The 24,502-nt window shown below is 31.4% G+C and overlaps 1 protein-coding gene across 6 annotated transcripts in view; it reads right to left on the reverse strand.

Annotated features, from left to right (window-relative positions):
* Positions 1–1,201: 1,201 nt before the first annotated feature.
* Positions 1,202–24,502, reverse strand: part of lgs (BCL9 domain-containing protein legless) — a 29,089-nt gene continuing 5,788 nt past the window's right edge. For 5 of the 6 annotated variants that reach the window (XM_074143377.1, XM_074143378.1, XM_074143374.1 and 2 more), the window contains 7 exons: positions 23,942–24,425; positions 23,468–23,648; positions 22,865–23,116; positions 22,358–22,725; positions 5,535–5,755; positions 5,246–5,464; positions 1,202–4,215 (listed from right to left, as the gene is read on the reverse strand). In XM_074143377.1, the coding sequence (XP_073999478.1) occupies positions 3,811–4,215; positions 5,246–5,464; positions 5,535–5,755; positions 22,358–22,725; positions 22,865–23,116; positions 23,468–23,648; positions 23,942–24,425 (2,130 nt within the window). In that variant the 3' untranslated portion in view covers positions 1,202–3,810. The remainder of the gene's footprint in view (positions 4,216–5,245; positions 5,465–5,534; positions 5,756–22,357; positions 22,726–22,864; positions 23,117–23,467; positions 23,649–23,941; positions 24,426–24,502) is intronic. The other variant, XM_074143375.1, reaches the window with a different exon arrangement.

Consider the following 24,502-nt stretch of genomic DNA (forward strand, 5'->3'; position numbering starts at 1 on the left):
TGAGAAGTAATAGACAACTCAAATTCTGTATGCTATGTACTATTTATAGCTTCCGACAACCTTAATACGACTTAACTCATGCAATTTTCTCGAAAATGGCAAAATTGATTTTCTTTAATCTTCGTGCACTATTCATCCACCAAACAGTCAATACTTTTAGTTAAATCATTTTTGCAGAATTTTTTGTTTAACTACCTCAGGAAAGTGCAATCGTGAGTCAGAAAATAGTATAGTTCTGTCTGATATATGTTTAACGTGTTAAAAGATTGGATGGAATTTTTCAAATTTAGGTTTGAAGAAAATCGGTTGAACGAAAGAGCGGTTTTACAGAACAGAATTTGAAACGTTTGAAATGTTATCGAAAACTTAAGACACTATTTCAAAGACATTATGCAATATATTTTAACATTGATGTATTTTCGGAAAACTTCTTTGGGGGAGTCCTACGGAAATGATCTGTATAACTTATCCAGGGAGGTAGGAGTCAGCTTTTGGCTCGCCACCTGCCAAAGGTAACTCATTCATTAATCTTCCCCAAACGAGGCGCAAGGAAAAGTTAACAAACATCAGGTCGGAAAACACAATTTTTTACCTGGAGCCTTTTTTATTGCACTGCTAGTCTCCGGATGGTTTCTCTTGTAACAGAAAACACTATCCACTGATATCCCTCTTTTTTTAAATTTTGGGGCGTCAGCATCAGAGGTCATTGATTTAGGATTATGGCATTCTTCCCTTCATCCGACATGCACTTAAAAAAATAAATGAATAATAATAATAATAATAATAGAGCGCTAATGACCACAGCTTTTTGCGCCGGCAAAACAATAAGAAGAAGAAGAAGAAGAAATCAAAAAGGGATACAGCCCGAAATTACTAAGACCGGTGGATGGATGATTTATTCAGAAATTCTTTGCTGATTAAGTTTACTGCAAACATCTAATTAGAAGATTGCGATCCTAAAAACCAATTTTTGTTCCAGCTAGACGACGCCCGGCTACACATCAGCCATTGCATTAAAGATAAAATATCTGATGCACTGAAAAAGTCATTCGTTTCTAAACCAACAGAATGGTAGGTACGCGGAATAAAATCATGTGAGATTCATTCAGGATATTTGACGATTCTGAGTTTCTACGAGGTACTTTTGGGACAATATTTATATGCTATAATCAAATTAAAAGAAAAAAATTGTTAGTACAAAACATTTGTAATTTCTTTTATTTACAAAACTTCAAAAATTGTTAACAATTCTATAATAATAAATTATATACAGTCCGTAAAAGAAATATTAATAACAATATGAAATGGGTCATATAAAATGTTTCATAACTGACCCAATGAGTGTTTAAAATAAGACAAATACGGAAGAAATGAACTTAACAAAAGTCTGTGCGTTTCCCCCCCCCCCATCTAAATGCTCAGCATACATTGTATTGTTTATCAATGGCTACCAATTATTTTTAGCGATTTATGCTTGCGTCAGTTTATGTATATGTATATTTAATTGAAAACACGAACTGAATCTTAAAATTAGAAACAATTAATAAGGCCTTTTCAAACTGAATGAAATGAAGGGGGAAAGCTTTGTTTTTCTAAGAAATGATCAGGACTGATTCAAAATATATAGCGCGTTATATGAGCGTGGAAAGTAAGCTTAGCCAAATCGTTCTTTTAGCACAACTTAGGTCCCAACTGAGCAATCTTATAGTAACAGGCATCCTCCACATTAGATTGATAGAAATCAACCAACGCAGTTGTCTAAACACATGTATCCACTTGCTGCGAATCATGCAGCGCTACGATACGGATGAGTGGGATGTTTTGATTGACTAGGTATCATTATTATTGTTAGATACAATAGATCATAAAAGTGATGGAACGGGGCGATTTGGCCTATGTCAAAATACTTTCACTTAAAAATGTACATTTGGTACTTTAAATTTATAGTAAAATAGTAAATAAAAAACAAAATTGAAAATTAACTTTTTTATCTTGTATTTAAACATCAGCTGAGTGCAAATCATAGCAATTAGCTTATGGAATCAGTATTTTTATTAATATTTTTTGGGAAACAAAAACAAAAATTACCTCGTTGGTGGATGTTGAAATTGTACGTGAGTAAAAAAAAGTTCAAACAAACAAACGTTCATTTACTGTGAACATATACAAAAATTAACAAGGATTTTGAATTTTTATTAGCAGTTCAGAGAAATTAGGATTGCACAGTATAAATTCCTATTAGATCGGTTGTTTTCTCTTGATTTTATACCAAATCGCACAACAGTATAATGATGAACATAACTAAATCTAAACATAAATGCAACTAAAAATAAATTCAAATATAAATAAATATTTAGATATAAATTTATGTTGTGCAGAGATTAGGCTGGAAAGAGGTTGATAGGCATCATCAGGGAAGAAGTCCGTTTCACTACAAATACTTTGTACCATATCATCTCTTTGATTTAAGGAGGAAAACCGCCAAATGCCGATCAGACTCGTCGCATGTGTTTATATAATTTTAATTTTATGATGCGACAAGAAACAAAGCTAGTTTTAATCTGTGATGATATGAAGTTATAGTACGCCTGTTTGCAACAAATAGATACTTCAGAAATTTAATATCCTTTAAGCGTATGAATATTATGATTGAAGTTTCGCTGTTAAAGACTCAATTTACGGGACGTGCTTCATTAAATACAGCACTGACGTCAGTTAAACCTTTCTTTAAAAAGAAGGATGTGATCTTATAACATCAAACGTATTATTTTACATTATTTACTTCCAATGGTAAATAAAAATACCGAAACAAAACCAAAATAAATAAATCGGGCAACTATCATCAGATCTGAAAAAAAAGATTTTGCGCTTCAGGTGGAACTTCGCATTCAGTTTTAGCAGGTCGTGGGATTTACCCCACACGAATCTAACATATTATATTAATGGATGATTTCCATTTTGAGCTCCTCACAGATCCAGCTTACAGCAGACGGGCATCCTCTCTGGCTGACAACCCTTCCCCTCGTTGGCACAATGTTTACCTGGTAAAATACTTATAAAAAGCAACAAGTCAACGTAATTTGAAGTAGGTAAAAGTAAAGTAATCGCAAATTTTTCTCAGTGTCCAACCTAGTAAACGTCGTGTTCACTGTTCAAATTTACAAACATTTTTCCACCAAATAAAAAATTGAAAACTTACGCGCGGTTCTTGAACTAGGAGCCTACCCCTTACAAATTAACGCTCGTAATTACACAAAAACTGAACCGAGTTTTAAGTCTACAAAGACATCAGATAGTTTAGGAAAGGCATGGAATTGTTGGCTCTTGATCGCATGCAAGTTATAAAGACAGGTGTTCTGTATTTTCAGAAGTCGGCTTAGTAAATAAAAAATCATTTTTTGATTATAGGAAGAAAAATACACAGACTTTTTTTAACACAATTAATAACATTCCTTAGAATAAAAAATTAAAGGTTTAGCTGGTTAAAAATTTCAAATAGTGATTCGAAATTTGAATTCATAGATCACTCAATTCAATCTATCAGTCCATATTGTTTCATGTAGAATAACTCAAATTGGTGTGTAAATAACTCATACTCCTGGTGCTGGCCATAAATATTGACATTAAAAGAGCGTTTAGTCCGACTGCAGTAAAGTTTTACAAAGTGCCTTTATGGCAGTAAAAGGTTCACTATGAATTAAAGCTCTATGACTAATAACGCCTCATTTTAATAATTATAGTGGTTTCTAATTCAATGAAGAATCAATGATAGAGCCGCCGGAAAATTTAAGCTTCTAGCAATCTGCTGGCCTACTTAGGCACAAAATAATGCTGTCCAGGTGGCATGCCTTGGGCACCCAACTGACCTCTTGTGTTCGTAGCGTACAATTGTTGCTGGAAGTTGTGAAACTGTTGGGCATAATTTGGGTCGGCCGTTGTTGGCCCTATGAAGGTGGAATTCTTGAAGTTGTTCGCTTGACCCATTGATGGTGGGAGAGGTTGGGATGCATCCGGAGCTAGACCTTTACCTGGACCGCCTGACCCACCCAACAATTGGCAATTCGACTGAAACCCATCAGCTGGTCCACCGAATCCAATTGGGCTCATCTGAGCACTGGACTGGACTCCCGGTGCTTGAAGTCTTAGCATGCCAGTTTGGTTGTTAGTCCGCATTCCAGCTCGCATTCCGCTGCACATGCTCATATCCATGTTGCCCTGGAGAGAAACCACAATTAATTAATAATTGAATCTATCAAGTCTTTCATAAAAGTGTATAACAAAATGGTGTCTGACACCACTACCTCTTATTGCTAACATACAAAGTTAATCTATTGTTCTAACCTTCAAAGGTTTCTTTAAAGTTGTAATTTTTCCTAAGTGTCAGATGGCTTCAATATTAAACAGGTCCACTCTAACAAAACTCTACTAACAAGAGAAAGTTTGATATGACTACTCCCCCAGAATTCTTCACTATAATGACTTCTTGGTAAAATGTTTCAAATAAAAGTGATAGGCAAAAATATTCAATGCAAATCATTTTAAAATATTTTGGGAGCTCTTTTTCGAGAACATCCAAAACTCAATTGTTAAAATTATCGCTACAATTTTAATTAATTTTAACCTTCATAAACTAAGCATTGTAACTTAAAACGACCCTTTAAAGAATGTTAAACTTCAATCATTCCCAAAATAAAATTTCACGTAAATGTTTCACACATAAAAATGACAGACTTTCATGTAATATTTTGGGTAAAAAGTTTAAATAAAATCGTAAATTTTTTTGAAAATATCGCAAAATTCTGAAAAATCTACTAATGAAGTGAATGATACTTCTGTTTCGATCAAAATTTTATGCCGTGCAAATCTGGTGGCATCTTAATGAAATATTACCTTAAACTTTCTGCGATTTTCCTTTCATACAGGCACAACCGTTATCGGCCAAGATTATCCAACCACAAGTGCCACTTTACTGAGTTGAATTCTTCGATTTCCCACATATGTTTCCAATTTATTATTTTATTTCTTTTTTTAGTGATTAAAAAAGGTAATTTAAAGAGGTTGAAGATGAAACTGGCACGTCTTCCCATAGAACAATAATTGTTTTCGTTATACAGTATTGTTACAGTGAACCTTTATAACATCAACACAACTTAAATTTAGTAAAAAATCTGAGCAGGAAAAATAGTTGTGTTATTTAGAATTTTCACAAAAGATTCTATTCAAATGTACCACCCTCCGCTCTTACCTGCGGGTAATTATTAGGGAAATACTGCAGATTGTGTGTTGGTAATTTGGCGTCTAAATTAGACAAGGGGCTGCTGAAGCGCTGTAAAAAGTCTAAGCTGGGAGCGCCTCTAGGTGCCACCTGTCCAGGCGCGCCATTACCCACGCCAACACTTACTCCAGGCCCTGGTTGACCTCTGGATGGCAGATACTGTATAGTATTCGGCGCGTTTGGCTTCACCTAAAACGGTAGTAATTGCATTTTATATTGAAAACATAAATTGATTCTCAAAACTCAAAAACCCACTTACCTGGATACTAGCACCATTATATCCCATTCGGGGCATCGGCCTTTGTGACATCGGATAGCCTTGAAGCATCTTTGGCGATACAGACATCGCCGGACCTATTGTGGTGGTACACTGGCCACGTGGATTAAAGTGTTGCATTTGGTTCTGAGGCGGGCCGCCCATATGGTGCATCGCGTCACCCATCAGCATCTGACTTGGAGCACCCGAATTGAAGCCCATGCCTGCCAAAAAAATAAGGTAAGGTCTAAGACGAATTTATTAGGCAATTAGGTCAAGGACTGGGAAAAAATCAACTAGATTCTAAACCCTTAGATTTGAATATCAATCAAAGAAAATCTTAAAAACAATAAGAAAAAATTAAATAATTTACTCTCAATCTGAACTTTTTACATAAAAATTAAACTAATTTTTAAACCTCTATATCTCTTTTCGTGCTGTCCACAGTTTAATGATTTCTTTACTGAATTATAGAAAAAAGTTAGCTTTACAATTGATAAGAATCTCAATGATTTAGTGATAGCAGTTATAGAGATATTAAAGGTTAAATTTTTGGGGTTTTGTAAATGGTTCAAATTTCAAATCTCTATATATCTTACGTGTTGTTCAGATTTTAATCATTCCATTACCGAATTGTAGAGAAAAGTTAGCTTTAGAATTGATATGAATCGCAATGTATTAGTGATAGAAGTTATAGAGATATTGAAGGTCAAATTTTTGAGGTTTTGCAAATAGTTCAAATTTCAAACCTCTATATCTCTTTTCGTGCCGTCCAAAGTTTAATGATTTCTTTACTGAATTGTAGAAAAAAGTAAGCTTTACAATTGATAAGAATCGCAATGATTTAGTGATAGTAGTTATAGAGATATTAAAGGTTAAATTTTTGGGGTTTTGTAAATGGTTCAAATTTCAAATCTCTATATCTCTCTTCGTGTTGTTCCGATTTTAATTATTTCTTTACCGAATTGTAGAGAAACGTTAAGTTTATAATTTATATGAATCGCCATGTTTTAGTGATAGTAGTTATAGAGCTATTGAAGGTTGAATTTTTGAAGTTTGTAAATGGTTCAAATTTAAAACCTCTATATCTCTCTTCCTAGTGTCCCGGATTTATTCATTTCTTTACCGAATTGTAGAGAAAAGTTAGCTTTACAATTGACATGAATCACAATAATTTAATGATAGTAGTTATAGAGATAATGAAGGTTAAATTTTTGGGGTTTTGTAAATGGTTCAAATTTCAAATCTCTATATATCTGTACGTGTTGTTCCAATTTTAATCTTTCTTTACCGAATTGTAGAGAAAAGTTAGCTTTAGAATTGATATGAATCGCAATGTATTAGTGATAGAAGTTATAGAGATATTGAAGGTCAAATTTTTGAGGTTTTGCAAATAGTTCAAATTTCAAACCTCTATATCTCTTTTCGTACCGTCCAAAGTTTAATGATTTCTTTACCGAATTGTAGGCAAAAGTTAAGTTTATAATTTATATGAATCGCAATGTTTTAGTGATAGTAGTTATAGAGCTATTGAAGGTTGAATTTTTGAAGTTTTATAAATGGTTCAAATTTAAAACCTCTATATCTCTCTTCCTGGTGTTCCGGTTTTATTCATTTCTTTACCGAATTGTAGAGAAAAGTTAGCTTTACAATTGACATGAATCACAATGATTTAATGATAGTAGTTATAGAGATATTGAAGGTTAAATTTTTGGGGTTTTGTAAATGGTTCAAATTTCAAATCTCTATATATCTGTACGTGTTGTTCCAAATTTAACCTTTCTTTACCGAATTGTAGAGAAAAGTTAGCTTTACCATTGATAAGAATCGCAATGATTTAGTCATATTATTTATAGAGACATAGAAGGTTAAATTTTTGGGGTATTGTAAATGGTACAAATTTCAAATCTCTATATCTCTCTTCGTAATGTTCCGATTTTAATTATTTCTTTACCGAATTGTAGAGAAACGTTAGCTTTACAATTGATATAAATCGCAATGATTTAGTGATAGTAGTTATAGAGATATTGGAGGTAAAATTTTTGGGGTTTTGTTAAATGGTTCAAATTTCAAATCTCTATATCTCTCTTCGTGTTGTTCCGATTTTAATCATTTCTTTACCAAATTGTAGGAAAAAGTTAGCTTTACAATTGAAATGAATCGCCATGTATTAGTGATAGTAGTTATAGAGATATTAAAGGTAAAATTTTTGAGGTTTTGTAAATGGTTCAAATTTCAAACCTTTATATCTCCCTTCGAATTGTTCCGGTTTTAATCATTTCATTACCAAATTGTAGAGAAACGTTAGCTTTACAATTCATATGAATCGCAATGATTTAGTGATAGTAGTTATAGAGTTATTGGAGGTAAAATTTTTGGGGTTTTTGTAAATGGTTAAAATTCAAATTTCTATATCTCTCTTCGTATTGTTCCGATTTTAATCATTTCTTTACCGAATTGTAGGAAACAGTTAGCTTTACAATTGATATGAATCGCAATGATTTAGAGATATTAGTTATAGAGACATTGAAGGTTAAATTTTTGGGGTATTGTAAATGGTTCAAATTTCAAATCTCTATATCTCTCTTCGTGTTGTTCCGATTTTAATTATTTCTTTACAGAATTAAAGAGAAAAGTTAGCTTAATAATTGATACAAATCGCAATGATTTAGTGATAGTAGTTATAGAGATATTGAAGGTTAAATTGTTGGGGTTTTGTAAATGGTTCAAATTTCAAATCTGTATATCTCTCTTCGACTTGTCCCGGTTTTAATCATTTCATTACCGAATTGTAGGAAAAAGTATGCTTTACAATTGAAATGAATCGCCATGTATTAGTGATAGTAGTTATAGAGATATTAAAGGTAAAATTTTTGAGGTTTTGTAAATGGTTCAAATTTCAAACCTCTATATCTCCCTTCGAATTGTTCCGATTTTAATCATTTCATTACCGAATTGTAGAGAAACGTTAGCTTTACAATTGATATGAATCGCAATGATTTAGTGATAGTAGTTACAGAGTTATTGGAGGTAAAATTTTTGGGGTTTTGTAAATGGTTCAAATTTCAAATTTCTATATCTTTCTTCGTATTGTTCCGATTTTAATCATTTCTTTACCGAATTGTAGGAAACAGTTAGCTTTACAATTGATATGAATTGCAATGATTTAGTGATAGTAGTTATAGAGATATTGAAGTTCAAATTTTTGAGGTTTTGCAAATGGTTCAAATTTCAAACCTTTATATCTCTCTTCGAGTTGTTCCGGTTTTAATCATTTCTTTACCGAATTGTAATGAAATTGATTTAGTGATAGTAGTTATAGAGATATTGAAGGTTAAATTTTTGTGGTTTTGTAAATGGTTCAAATTTCAAACCTCCATATCTCCCTTCGAATTGTTCCGGTTTTAATCATTTCATTACCGAATTGTAGAGAAACGTTAGCTTTACAATTGATAAGAATCGCAATAATTTAGTGATAGTAGTTATAGAGATATAAGAAGATTAAATATTTGGGGTTTTTGTAAATGGTTAAAATTCAAATTTCTATATCTCTCTTCGTATTGTTCCGATTTTAATCATTTCTTTACCGAATTGTAGGAAACAGTTAACTTTACAATTGATATGAATCGCAATGATTTAGTGATATTAGTTATAGAGACATTGAAGGTTAAATTTTTGGGGTATTGTAAATGGTTCAAATTTCAAATCTCTATATCTCTCTTCGTGTTGTTCCGATTTTAATTATTTCTTTACAGAATTAAAGAGAAAAGTTAGCTTAATAATTGATACAAATCGCAATGATTTAGTGATAGTAGTTATAGAGATATTGAAGGTTAAATTGTTGGGGTTTTGTAAATGGTTCAAATTTCAAATCTGTATATCTCTCTTCGACTTGTCCCGGTTTTAATCATTTCATTACCCAATTGTAGGAAAAAGTATGCTTTACAATTGAAATGAATCGCCATGTATTAGTGATAGTAGTTAGAGATTTTGAAGGTTAAATTTTTGTGGTTTTGTAAATGGTTCAAATTTCAAACCTCCATATCTCCCTTCGAATTGTTCCGGTTTTAATCATTTCATTACCGAATTGTAGAGAAACGTTAGCTTTACAATTGATAAGAATCGCAATAATTTAGTGATAGTAGTTATAGAGATATAAGAAGATTAAATATTTGGGGTTTTATAAATGGTTCAAATTTCAAATCTCTATATCTCTCTTCGTGCTGTTCCGAATTTAATCATTTCTTTACCGAATTGTAGAGATACGTTAGCTTTACAATTGATACGAATCGCAATGATTTAGTGATAGTAGTTATAGAGATATTGAACGTTTAATTTTTGGGTTTTTGTAAATGGTTCAAAGTTCAAATCTCTATATCTCTCTTCGTGTTGTTCCGATTTTAATTATTTCTTTACAGAATTAAAGAGAAAAGTTAGCTTAATAATTGATACAAATCGCAATGATTTAGTGATAGTAGTTATAGAGATATTGAAGGTTAAATTGTTGGGGTTTTGTAAATGGTTCAAATTTCAAATCTGTATATCTCTCTTCGACTTGTTCCGGTTTTAATCATTTCATTACCGAATTGTAATGAAATTGATTTAGTGATAGTAGTTATAGAGATTTTGAAGGTTAAATTTTTGTGGTTTTGTAAATGGTTCAAATTTCAAACCTCCATATCTCCCTTCGAATTGTTCCGGTTTTAATCATTTCATTACCGAATTGTAGAGAAACGTTAGCTTTACAATTGATAAGAATCGCAATAATTTAGTGATAGTAGTTATAGAGATATAAGAAGATTAAATATTTGGGGTTTTATAAATGGTTCAAATTTCAAATCTCTATATCTCTCTTCGTGTTGTTCCGAATTTAATCATTTCTTTACCGAATTGTAGTGATACGTTAGCTATACAATTGATACGAATCGCAATGATTTAGTGATAGTAGTTATAGAGATATTGAAGGTTTAATTTTTGGGTTTTTGTAAATGGTTCAAAGTTCAAATCTCTATATCTCTCTTCGTGTTGTTCCGATTTTAATTATTTCTTTAAAGAATTAAAGAGAAAAGTTAGCTTAATAATTGATCGAAATCGCCATGTATTAGTGATAGTAGTTATAGAGATATTAAAGGTAAAATTTTTGAGGTTTTGTAAATGGTTTAAATTTCAAACCTCTATATCTCCCTTCGAATTATTCCGATTTTAATCATTTCATTACCGAATTGTAGAGAAACGTTAGCTTTACAATTGATATGAATCGCAATGATTTAGTGATAGTAGTTACAGAGTTATTGGAGGTAAAATTTTTGGGGTTTTGTAAATGGTTCAAATTTCAAATTTCTATATCTTTCTTCGTATTGTTCCGATTTTAATCATTTCTTTACCGAATTGTAGGAAACAGTTAGCTTTACAATTGATATGAATTGCAATGATTTAGTGATAGTAGTTATAGAGATATTGAAGGTTAAATTTTTGTGGTTTTGTAAATGGTTCAAATTTCAAATTTCTATATCTTTCTTCGTATTGTTCCGATTTTAATCATTTCTTTACCGAATTGTAAGAAACAGTTAGCTTTACAATTGATATGAATTGCAATGATTTAGTGATAGTAGTTATAGAGATATTGAAGTTCAAATTTTTGAGGTTTTGCAAATGGTTCAAATTTCAAACCTTTATATCTCTCTTCGAGTTGTTCCGGTTTTAATCATTTCTTTACCGAATTGTACTGAAATTGATTTAGTGATAGTAGTTATAGAGATATTGAAGGTTAAATTTTTGTGGTTTTGTAAATGGTTCAAATTTCAAACCTCCATATCTCCCTTCGAATTGTTCCGGTTTTAATCATTTCATTACCGTATTGTAGAGAAACGTTAGCTTTACAATTGATAGGAATCGCAATAATTTAGTGATAGTAGTTATAGAGATATAAGAAGATTAAATATTTGGGGCTTCATAAATGGTTCAAATTTCAAATCTCTATATCTCTCTTCGTGTTATTCCGAATTTAATCATTTCTTTACCGAATTGTAGAGATACGTTAGCTTTACAATTGATACGAATCGCAATGATTTAGTGATAGTAGTTATAGAGATATTGAAGGTTTAATTTTTGGGTTTTTGTAAATGGTTCAAAGTTCAAATCTCTATATCTTTCTTCGAATTATTCTGGTTTTAATCATTTCTTTACCGAATTGTAGAAAAACGTTAGCTTTACAATTGACATGAATCACAATGATTTTATGATAGTAGTTATAGTGATATTGAAGGTCAAATTTTTGAGGTTTTGCAAATAGTTCAAATTTTAAACCTCTATATCTCTCTTCGTCTCGTTCCGTTTTAAACATTTCTTTCCCGAATTGTAGAGAGAAGATAGCTTTACTATTGTTAAGAATCGCAATGATTCAGTGATAGTAGTTATAAAGATATTGAAGGTTAAATTTTTAGGGTTTTGTAAATGGTTCAAATTTCAAATCTCTATATCTCTCTTCGTGTTGTTCCGAATTTAATCATTTCTTTACCGGATTGTAGAGAAACGTTAGCTTTACAATTGATATAAATCGCAATGATTTAGTGATAGTAGTTATAGAGATATTGAAGGTTAAATTTTTGTGGTTTTGTAAATGGTTCAAATTTCAAACCTCCATATCTCCCTTCGAATTGTTCCGGTTTTAATCATTTCATTACCGAATTGTAGAGAAACGTTAGCTTTACAATTGATAAGAATCGCAATAATTTAGTGATAGTAGTTATAGAGATATAAGAATTATTAATATTTGGGGTTTTATAAATGGTTCAAATTCCAAATCTCTATATCTCTCTTCGTGTTGTTCCGAATTTAATCATTTCTTTACCGAATTGTAGAGATACGTTAGCTTTACAATTGATACGAATCGCAATGATTTAGTGATAGTAGTTATAGAGATATTGAACGTTTAATTTTTGGGTTTTTGTAAATGGTTCAAAGTTCAAATCTCTATATCTTTCTTCGAATTATTCTGGTTTTAATCATTTCTTTACCGAATTGTAGAAAAACGTTAGCTTTACAATTGACATGAATCACAATGATTTTATGATAATAGTTATAGAGATATTGAAGGTTAAATTTTTGGGGTTTTGTAAATGGTTCAAATTTCAAATCTCTATCTGTACGTGTTGTTCCAATTTTAATCATGTCTTTACCGAATTGTAGAGAAATGTTAGCTTTAGAATTGATATGAATCGCAATGTATTAGTGATAGTAGTTATAGAGATATTGAAGGTCAAATTTTTGAGGTTTTGCAAATAGTTCAAATTTCAAACCTCTATATCTCTCTTCGTCTCGTTCCGTTTTAAACATTTCTTTCCCGAATTGTAGAGAGAAGATAGCTTTACTATTGTTAAGAATCGCAATGATTCAGTGATAGTAGTTATAGAGATATTGGAGGTAAAATTTTTAGGGTTTTGTTAAATGGTTCAAATTTCAAATCTCTATCTGTAAGTGTTGTTCCAATTTTAATCATGTCTTTAGCGAATTGTAGAAAAATGTTAGCTTTACAATTGATAAGAATCACAATGATTTAATGATAGTAGTTACAGAGATATTGAAGGTTAAATTCTTGGGGTATTGTAAATGGTTCAAATTTCAAATCTCTATATCTCTCTTCGTGTTGTTCTGATTTTAATTATTTCTTTACAGAATTAAGGAGAAAAGTTAGCTTAATAATTGATACAAATCGCAATGATTTAGTGATAGTAGTTATAGAGATATTGAAGGTTAAATTGTTGGGGTTTTGTAAATGGTACAAATTTCAAATCTGTATATCTCTCTTCGACTTGTTCCGGTTTTAATCATTTCATTACCGAATTGTAGGAAAAAGTATGCTTTACAATTGAAATGAATCGCCATGTATTAGTGATAGTAGTTATAGAGATATTAAAGGTAAAATTTTTGAGGTTTTGTAAATGGTTCAAATTTCAAACCTCTATATCTCCCTTCGAATTGTTCCGATTTTAATCATTTCATTACCGAATTGTAGAGAAACGTTAGCTTTACAATTGATATGAATCGCAATGATTTAGTGATAGTAGTTACAGAGTTATTGGAGGTAAAATTTTTGGGGTTTTGTAAATGGTTCAAATTTCTATATCTTTCTTCGTATTGTTCCGATTTTAATCATTTCTTTACCGAATTGTAGGAAACAGTTAGCTTTACAATTGATATGAATTGCAATGATTTAGTGATAGTAGTTATAAAGATATTGAAGTTCAAATTTTTGAGGATTTGCAAATGGTTCAAATTTCAAACCTTTATATCTCTCTTCGAGTTGTTCCGGTTTTAATCATTTCTTTACCGAATTGTACTGAAATTGATTTAGTGATAGTAGGTATAGAGATATTGAGGGTTAAATTTTTGTGGTTTTGTAAATGGTTCAAATTTCAAACCTCCATATCTCCCTTCGAATTGTTCCGGTTTTAATCATTTCATTACCGAATTGTAGAGAAACGTTAGCTTTACAATTGATAAGAATCGCAATAATTTAGTGATAGTAGTTATAGAGATATAAGAAGATTAAATATTTGGGGTTTTATAAATGGTTCAAATTTCAAATCTCTATATCTCTCTTCGTGTTGTTCCGAATTTAATCATTTCTTTACCGAATTGTAGAGATACGTTAGCTTTACAATTGATACGAATCGCAATGATTTAGTGATAGTAGTTATAGAGATATTGAAGGTTTAATTTTTGGGTTTTTGTAAATGGTTCAAAGTTCAAATCTATATATCTCTCTTCGTGTTGTTCCGATTTTATTTATTTCTTTACAGAATTAAAGAGAAAAGTTAGCTTAATAATTGATACAAATCGCAATGATTTAGTGATAGTAGTTATAGAGATATTGAAGGTTAAATTGTTGGTGTTTTGTAAATGGTTCAAATTTCAAATCTGTATATCTCTCTTCGACTTGTTCCGGTTTTAATCATTTCATTACCGAATTGTAGGAAAAAGTTAGCTTTACAATTGAAATGAATCGCCATGTATTAGTGATAGTAGTTATAGAGATATTAATGGTAAAATTTTTGAGGTTTTGTAAATGGTTTAAATTTCAAACCTCTATATCTCCCTTCGAATTGTTCCGATTTTAATCATTTCATTACCGAATTGTAGAGAAACGTTAGCTTTACAATTGATATGAATCGCAATGATTTAGTGATAGTAGTTACAGGTTTATTGGAGGTAAAATTTTTGGGGTTTTGTAAATGGTTCAAATTTCAAATTTCTATATCTTTCTTCGTATTGTTCCGATTTTAATCATTTCTTTACCGAATTGTAGGAAACAGTTAGCTTTACAATTGATATGAATTGCAATGATTTAGTGATAGTTGTTATAGAGATATTGAAGGTTAAATTTTTGTGGTTTTGTAAATGGTTCAAATTTCAAACCTCCATATCTCCCTTCGAATTGTTCCGGTTTTAATCATTTCATTACCGAATTGTAGAGATACGTTAGCTTTACAATTGATACGAATCGCAATGATTTAGTGATAGTAGTTATAGAGATATTGAAGGTTTAATTTTTGGGTTTTTGTAAATGGTTCAAAGTTCAAATCTCTATATCTTTCTTCGAATTATTCTGGTTTTAATCATTTCTTTACCGAATTGTAGAAAAACGTTAGCTTTACAATTGACATGAATCACAATGATTTTATGATAGTAGTTATAGAGATATTGAAGGTTAAATTTTTGGGGTTTTGTAAATGGTTCAAATTTCAAATCTCTATCTGTACGTGTTGTTCCAATTTTAATCATGTCTTTACCGAATTGTAGAGAAATGTTAGCTTTAGAATTGATATGAATCGCAATGTATTAGTGATAGTAGTTATAGAGATATTGAAGGTCAAATTTTTGAGGTTTTGCAAATAGTTCAAATTTCAAACCTCTATATCTCTCTTCGTCTCGTTCCGTTTTAAACATTTCTTTCCCGAATTGTAGAGAGAAGATAGCTTTACTTTTGTTAAGAATCGCAATGATTCAGTGATAGTAGTTATAAAGATATTGAAGGTTAAATTTTTAGGGTTTTGTAAATGGTTCAAATTTCAAATCTCTATATCTCTCTTCGAATTGTTCCGATTTTAATCATTTCATTACCGAATTGTAGAGAAACGTTAGCTTTACAATTGATATGAATCGCAATGATTTAGTGATAGTAGTTACAGGTTTATTGGAGGTAAAATTTTTGGGGTTTTGTAAATGGTTCAAATTTTTAAATTTCTATATCTTTCTTCGTATTGTTCCGATTTTAATCATTTCTTTACCGAATTGTAGGAAACAGTTAGCTTTACAATTGATATGAATTGCAATGATTTAGTGATAGTAGTTATAGAGATATTGAAGGTTAAATTTTTGTGGTTTTGTAAATGGTTCAAATTTCAAACCTCCATATCTCCCTTCGAATTGTTCCGGTTTTAATCATTTCATTACCGAATTGTAGAGAAACGTTAGCTTTACACTTGATAAGAATCGCAATAATTTAGTGATAGTAGTTATAGAGATATAAGAATATTAAATATTTGGGGTTTTATAAATGGTTCAAATTTCAAATCTCTATATCTCTCTTCGTGTTGTTCCGAATTTAATCATTTCTTTACCGAATTGTAGAGATACGTTAGCTTTACAATTGATACGAATCGCAATGATTTAGTGATAGTAGTTATAGAGATATTGAAGGTTTAATTTTTGGGTTTTTGTAAATGGTTCAAAGTTCAAATCTCTATATCTTTCTTCGAATTATTCTGGTTTTAATCATTTCTATACCGAATTGTAGAAAAACGTTAGCTTTACAATTGACATAAATCACAATGATTTTATGATAGTAGTTATAGAGATATTGAAGGTTAAATTTTTGGGGTTTTGTAAATGGTTCAAATTTCAAATCTCTATCTGTACGTGTTGTTCCAATTTTAATCATGTCTTTACCGAATTGTAGAGAAATGTTAGCTTTAGAATTGATATGAATCGCAATGTATTAGTGATAGTAGTTATAGAGATATTGAAGGTCAAATTTTTGAGGTTTTGCAAATAGTTCAAATTTCAAACCTCTATATCTCTCTTCGTCTCGTTCCGTTTTAAACATTTCTTTCCCGAATTGTAGAGAGAAGATAGCTTTACTTTTGTTAAGAATCGCAATGATTCAGTGATAGTAGTTATAAAGATATTGAAGGTTAAATTTTTAGGGTTTTGTAAATGGTTCAAATTTCAAATCTCTATATCTCTCTTCGTGTTGTTCCGAATTTAATCATTTCTTTACCGAATCGTAGAGAAACGTTAGCTTTACAATTGATATAAATCGCAATTATTTAGTGATAGTAGTTATAGAGATATTGGAGGTAAAATTTTTGGGGTTTTGTTAAATGGTTCAAATTTCAAATCTCTATATCTCTCTTCGTGTTGTTCCGATTTTAATCATTTCATTACCGAAATGTAGAGAAACGTTAGCTTTACAATTGATATGAATCGCAATGATTTAGTGATAGTAGTTATAGAGATATTGAAGTTCAAATTTTTGAGGTTTTGCAAATGGTTCAAATTGCAAACCTCTATATCTCTCTTCGAGTTGTTCCAGTTTTAATCATTTCTTTACCGAATTGTAGTGAAATTGATTTAGTGATAGTAGTTATAGAGATATTGAAGGTTAAATTTTTGTGGTTTTGTAAATGGTTCAAATTTGAAATCTCTATATCCCTCTACGTCTCGTTCCGGTTTTAATCATTTTTTTCCCGAATTGTAGTGAATAGTTAGCTTTACAATTGATAAGAATTGCAATGATTTAGTGATAGAAGTTATAGAGATATTGAAGGTTAAATTTTTAGGGTTTTGTAAATGGTTCAAGTTTTAGTGATACTGATTATTGAGATATAGAAGGTTAAGTTTTTTCAGTTTTGTAAATGGTTCAAACTTTCAACCTCTGTTTATCACTCTTTCTATTGTTCCGATTTTAATGAATCCTTTGTAAGGAATTGTAAAGAAAGCTCTGATCTTTAACTGTTATAAATAGCAATATTTTAGTGATATTAGTTACTGAGATATTGGAGGGTAAATTTTAATTAAAAGATAGGACTGTTGTCGGTCTCGTCGCTGAATGCATTTAAGGAGAGACGTTTGCCCCACGTAAGTATGGCGGGTGCCATAGGATTTTATAGGGTTGTAAAACTATTCATTTTAATAACTTTGTAAATGTAAGCCCGATTTATGTTGGAGTGTTGCTAGCTGACAATAAAGCGCTATTCTTTTAAGAATAAGTATTGAAATGGCAGTTTAATTTTTCTTACTCCTCTTAAAATGAAGTACTGAAATCGCAGTATAATTTTGCTATTCACGTACAAATACCTTCTTATTTTATTCGAAACGTTTTCTCAAGAAAACTGTTTTTACGGATACTTTGGGAACCGCAACTCTTATCATTTTTTTTTTCTTTATTAAGATCTTTTCAGTGTAGTTACGGTTTCAACTTAATACTATATAAGGATATGATGAAAAAAATGTTTTTTCGAAATGTTAAGAATATCTGTAAAGCAGGTAAATTACTTTGCAGAATAGACAAAAAGGAAAATGTATCCAAAAGGTACAAAAATCTCTTTAACAATAACTTGCAGTTTAAAAAGTTAATTATAATGGTTAGTTAAATGGTTAGTCAGTGCATCAAATATTTTCTCTTTAATGCAATGGCTGGTGTGTAGCCGGGCGTCATTTAGCTGGAACAAAAATTGGTTTTCAGGATCGCAAAGTTCTAATTAGATGTTTGCAGTAAACTTAATCAGCAAAGTATTTCTGAATAAATCATCCTTGCACCGGTCTTTGTAATTTCGGGATGATTCCATTTTTGATTACTTATCAATAATACAGTTTAAAATGTTAAGTATAAGGGTTGATTAAACGCCAAAAGGTACACAAATCAGCGAGTACCCAACATTTCATTAATACTTCATTAATATTTAAGTAATTCTACTGCATTAATTTTCATTAATAAGTTATTTTTTAGAATTTATTAGATATCACAGACCCTTATGCTGGCCATTTTCGTCTACAAAATATATGTTCAAGTAGCACTGTAGATTGACTGTAATATCTAGTTATTTATAATAATCAAACTATTAATTACAGGTTAAAAAGAAAAACGTTATAAAAAATAAAATAAAAATATGAGGCTAAAAAATTCAAAACCTTGTTTAAAAAAATGCTTATACCAACTTACATCAATGATTTTGTTTATTTTATTTATTTATTTTTATTTCTTAAATAAAAATCGTCGGTTTAAGTTCATTCTTCGATTAAAGCAATTGTTATTGTATGAAGTAGTCAAACGTTTATAATAATAGGTAATAATTATCTGGCTTTATCGCAAATAATATAGTTTTCTTCAATTACATTCTCCATCTAGGTGTTCTTCCCACAATGTTGTATATATGTAATATAAAGTAAATAAGATATGCATATATTTCGGACAGCTAATTATTCCAGTATTTTACTATAAGTAAAATTAGGGGGACTAAATTAAATTACAATAGAGAAATGAATAATTATTGTTTAATAATCTACTTGTTATTAACTGTGTGTTAATTGTGCTCACGAATATTTCGGTAAGGCGAATTCAAGACAGTAGCCTACTCTAACTTTATCTTTACTTTAACATGCATGTACGTATATGTGATTTATCATAATTATAACAAAAAAATAATATAAATGAAGTGGCCAGCATAAGGGTCTGTGATATCTAATAAATTCTAAAAAATAACTTATTAATGAAAATTAATGCAGTAGAATTACTTAAATATTAATGAAGTATTAATGAAATGTTGGGTACTCGCTGATTTGTGTACCTTTTGGCGTTTAATCAACCCTTATACTTAACATTTTAAACTGTAAGTTTTTGTTAAGGAGATTTTTGTACCTTTTGGATAGATTTTCCTTTTTGTCTATTTTACAAAGTTACATATCTGCTTTACAGATTTTTTTAAAATTTGGAATAAGCAATTCTATCATTATAACCTGATAAGGTGTTAACTACCACTGGAGAGATCTTTTTAAAAAATGATTGTAGTTGCGGCTCCCAAACCATCCTCAATAACAATTTTTTCGAGAAAGCGTTTTGAATAACATAGGAAGGTATTTGTACGTAAATAGCAAAATTAAACTGCGATTTCAGTACTTCCTTTTAAGAGGAGTAAGAAAAATAAACTAGGATTGCAGTACTTCTCCCTAAAAGGCAAAGAGGCAAAGATTTTTTAATCGAACAATTCATTGATTTAAATCGGTTCACTCATTGATAATTTAAACGATTGCAGTACTTCCTCTTAGTAGGAGCAAGAGAATCAGCAACGTAGAGGAGCTTTAACCACTTATTCGAGCTGAATTTTATCAAAATCGGACTAAGCGTTATAGAAATATTGGTAATAATAGTTTTAGAAAGGGCCTTATTTGGGTGGGGCAAACTCCCCTCCTTATGAGGCACGGTGCCGAGACTTTTAAAGTGCAAATCTGTATAAAATTTCGATTCGAATGACACTTCATTCATAAAAATCGGTTCATGTGTCGATAATTTGAAACGATTGCTACACTTCCCCTTAACAAGTGTAAGAGCTGATCGCCGCTTTAATGTTACGTAGGGGAGCCCTAACCCTATCATCCTACCAAATTTTATCAAAATCGGGCCAAGATTTACAGAGTAATTAGTAATAATAATTTTGGAGGGGGCCTTACATAAAGGGGGCTAACTCCCCTCCCATTCGATGTACAGCGTCGAGACCCCCAAAAGGCACATCTACATAAAATTCCGAATCGAATGACACCTCATTCATGAAAATCGGTTCACGCGTTTAGGCGCTACGTTGTTTACAAAAAAGGTAACAAGAAGAAGAAGAACAACAACAAGAACAAGAACAAGAACATTTTTTGAAAAAGCCGTTTTTGCTCATTTTCGGCAACTTTTTTCTCGAAACCTATTAGATGTGGGTGGTTGCAAAAAAATTACAGTTATAAAGGAGGGTTTGTCCTACAATTTAAAGAAAATTTGGGAATTTTATCTTTTATAGAAAAAGAGAAAAAAATTGTCAAAGTTGGGTGTTTTTCAAAGTTACGCTTTTTCGTGTAGTTTTTGATGGTCAACCCTTATACAACTGTCCTACCGGACAGTTTTAATCCTAACAAAAACTCACAGTTTAAGAAGTTAAGTATAATGGTTGATTAAACGCCAAAAGGTACACAAATCAGCAATACCAATCATTTCATTAATACTTCATTGATAATATTTAAGTAATTTTACTGCATTTACTTTTCATTAATATTTTTTATAATTTATTAAATGTCACTGACCCAATTTCTTTTATTCTGATTTGCATATATATCGTACTAACTGTACGATAAAATGTACATTACATCTTTAATAAATAAATAAATATTTTATCTCTATTCAAAATTGTTTTTCCTGATTGATTTCTATTACGCCCTTTATTCTGAGTAATCACAAACACTTGCACATTAAAATAGAAAAAGAAAAGTTAGAGTTGGTTACTGCTTAATTTGAATCACGGAGTTAAAATAATTTTTGAATCTTCAATTTGTCTAACAGAAGTATTTGAGACACAACTAACACACAGTTAATAGCAAGTAAATTATTCAACAATAATTTTTTATTTCCTTATTGTAATTTACTGTAGTCCCTTTAATTGAGTTCTTGTAGTAAAATACTTTAATAAATTATTGGATGTCCTAAAATTATGTATATCTTTATCTACTTAATATTAAAAATTTACAACATTGTGGGAAGAGCACCTAGACTAAGAATGTAGTTGAAGAAAACTATATTATTTAATATTAACCCAGATTAATTATTATCTATTATTATTATTATTATTATTATTATTAATGCTTGACAAATGCATAAAGTGTATTGTATTAGCGAATGAACTTAAACCGACGATTTTTATTTAAAAAATAAATGAATAAACAAAATCATTTAAGGCTGTTTGGTGTAAGCATTTTTATAAAAAAGTATTGAATTTTTTATTCTCACAATTGCTTTTTTATAATTTTTTTTTATTTTTAACCTGTGATTAACAGTTTGATTATTACAGATTAAAAGTAAATTAATCAATTATACTTGACTTTAAACTGTAAGTTTTTGTTCACGAATAAGATACAATTATAGTTTGATCTCGACAAATATTAGGGATATCGAACGCCAGTTTCCACAATTTCTAATGTACTTTTCATAATCATTGTCAAATGGTCGTTATGAAGCCCTGGCCAGTTTTTTTGGCCTTAACTCCACCAAACATTATGATACTTTATCTGGGACGGAAAATTTGAAAACTAGACCAAAAAACCATATAGGTTACTTCATGGATTTTTCCGGCTTTCCGCTTTTTTATGTTAAAATTTGATTTTTTGCTCAAATTATACCATATTCAATTAAAAGTATTTCTATTCCGTAATCAAAACAATCTTACATATTTCAATCAGTTAAATTAAAAATTAAACCTTTTTTTAGTCAACCAATTTTGGATGTTTTACAATATAATACTTGTTTTAAAGCAGGTTTTTTTTTTTTTTTTTTTTTAATTTTAACTGAATATTTTTAATAAAATCGTAATTTTTGTATAAATAATTAACCCCTTTTGCTTTTTCTGAACATTGTTGAAAAAAACCATATCACTAAGAATTCATTAACCGATTAAAACTAATGGATAAGAAAAAATCTTAAACAAATACAACGGCGACGAGCGCGATCCATAGCAGAGATTCAGATATGAACGTGATCCATTGATCCCTAAAAATGTCTTTCATGAAGGCTTTACCTGGATGTATATTAGACATTGGCTGCCCGGCAGGTGAATTTGGCACACTATTGGTCAACTGTTGACTCATCTGAGCCAGCGAGGAAATCGGATCAAAATGTGCGCCTTTTCCTCCACTAGGAACCACGCTTCTGTTAGGATTCAATGGCACATTATCCGGCCCAATGCATGGGTATCCCGAAGGCGCCATGTTATCCTTGTCCTGTTGCTGAGGAGGCTGTGGTGGTTGTGGTGGTTGTTGGGGCTGCGGCGGACCCACAGTCGGGCCATTACCTGGGTTATTGGGACACTTGCCGGCCATCACTGGCTGGTCCAAGTACACGTTAGACACACCACACTTACCACCCAAGAATACTCCCATATGGCAGCTGGAAAAAAACACACAAAACATGAAAAACAATGCTACAATTATGGCTCATAACTTTGTTAATCTGCGCACAAACTCATTATCATAATAAAGTTGCTAAACTTCTAGGTCTTCTTCTAAGTGAGATAAATAATGCTTACCGATCATTTGAATGTGGACTAGTAGCATAATTTGTTGTCTCCATTTTCCTTTGATGCATCTGTTGTGGGTTACCGGTTTGTTTATCAGAGTTACTATCCAATTCACCAGGAAACCCACGACTGTTCACAATATCTGGTGTGCTGGGTCCAACAGGATGTCTAGGCGATTGACAATTCACTTTTTCTGTGGCACCTGCTGTGTTAGCATTTGTGACAACATTGTCCAAGGTGCTGTTGCCGGCTACGCAGATCCTATAAAAGACAAATATAAATGTGGATTTTTTGTTTTGTTTTATCATAGAATCTGAAAAGACATTCCTTTCACTGTAATTAGAATAGTGCCTGGAAACACATGGAAAAGCAAAGATCACCTTTCAAAATAATAGTGCAGTTTCTTCAAAAAAAAAAGGTCTTTAGGACCTTAGGTACCACCTTAAATCCAAAAGGTGTTTCCTAAACCATAAAAACCTAAAACTTAAAATGACTTTACCAAAGCTAAACTAGTTTCACACACCTTGAACTGTTCCATTATGCATAATTTCTCAATAAACCCATGGTTGGCCCATTTTTAAACCTGGAAAACCCAGAAATTTTAAGACTTACGTAGGCGATTTTTGCGAAGTTTCCTTTAAACTAGTATTCGGCTGTTTTTGTATCGTTAATTCTTGGCCTTCAAATGTGTTCAGATATTGTATCTGTTGTGGTGACGGTACAGGCATTAAATTTGGCTCTTTACCTGGCTGAGCAGTTTTCTGTCCTACAGCTCTACAATATAACGATTCAACTGGAAAAAAAGAAACGTATTAATTTTAACGTTAAATGGTACAATTTTAGCGCTAAGAGCTTTATGGCAGAGAGAAGTATTACATTGCTTCAAAGGGTTATTATTTATACAAACAAACAAAAATCTGTAAGGCTGAAACTCATTACTTACTATCTGTTTATATACTGCTCAATGTTAATCTATACCACAGGAGCAAATTTTTAGAACATTTAATTTGCTAAAATTGATGTAGTGATATATTTTTTATAGCACAGTAACTAAAGAGAAATTTGCTTTAGAACGGCATGACTTACCGGGCGATTGTTGCGAATTTTGCGCGGATGTGCTACTTGATGGTGAGAACTCATTAGGCGCTGGCATTTTATCCTTGTGCTTGGGTGACAGGTGATGTGCAGATAACGGGGTAGGCGGATTAGAGCCACCCGTGTTCGCCGTGTTCCGGTTGGGCAATTGTGGCACCGGGCTTGGCGGTATCTTGTCGGATGGATGCGGCGAGTTTATACCACCTGCAGAACAGGTTCTTGGCGAAGGCAGAGATAGGTTTGATGTGGTATTGTTGGGTGATGCAGGACTTGGGCTTTGTAGAGCAATCGGTACCGAAGCTGATCTGGTTGCTTGTTGATAAGTTGGCGGCGGACCGGACGATGCACCACGCAATCCGCCATTTCCACCTTGTCCGCCATTTTTTCCACCACTACCAACACGGTTTTTTTGCTCCTCATACATCTGTATCTGGAGTTTATGCCAGTCGGCAGTATTGCCACCGGTTTTGTTCATCTGTGTAAAAAAATAAGGAAACCTCAGCATTTAAACCATAATTTAAGCATTGCCCACTCTTGTTAAAAAAAAAAAAA

This window comes from Rhodnius prolixus, unplaced genomic scaffold (assembly GCF_049639745.1).
Source record: "Rhodnius prolixus isolate KJV_2025 unplaced genomic scaffold, Rpr scaffold_12, whole genome shotgun sequence".
NCBI lineage: Eukaryota > Metazoa > Arthropoda > Insecta > Hemiptera > Reduviidae > Rhodnius > Rhodnius prolixus.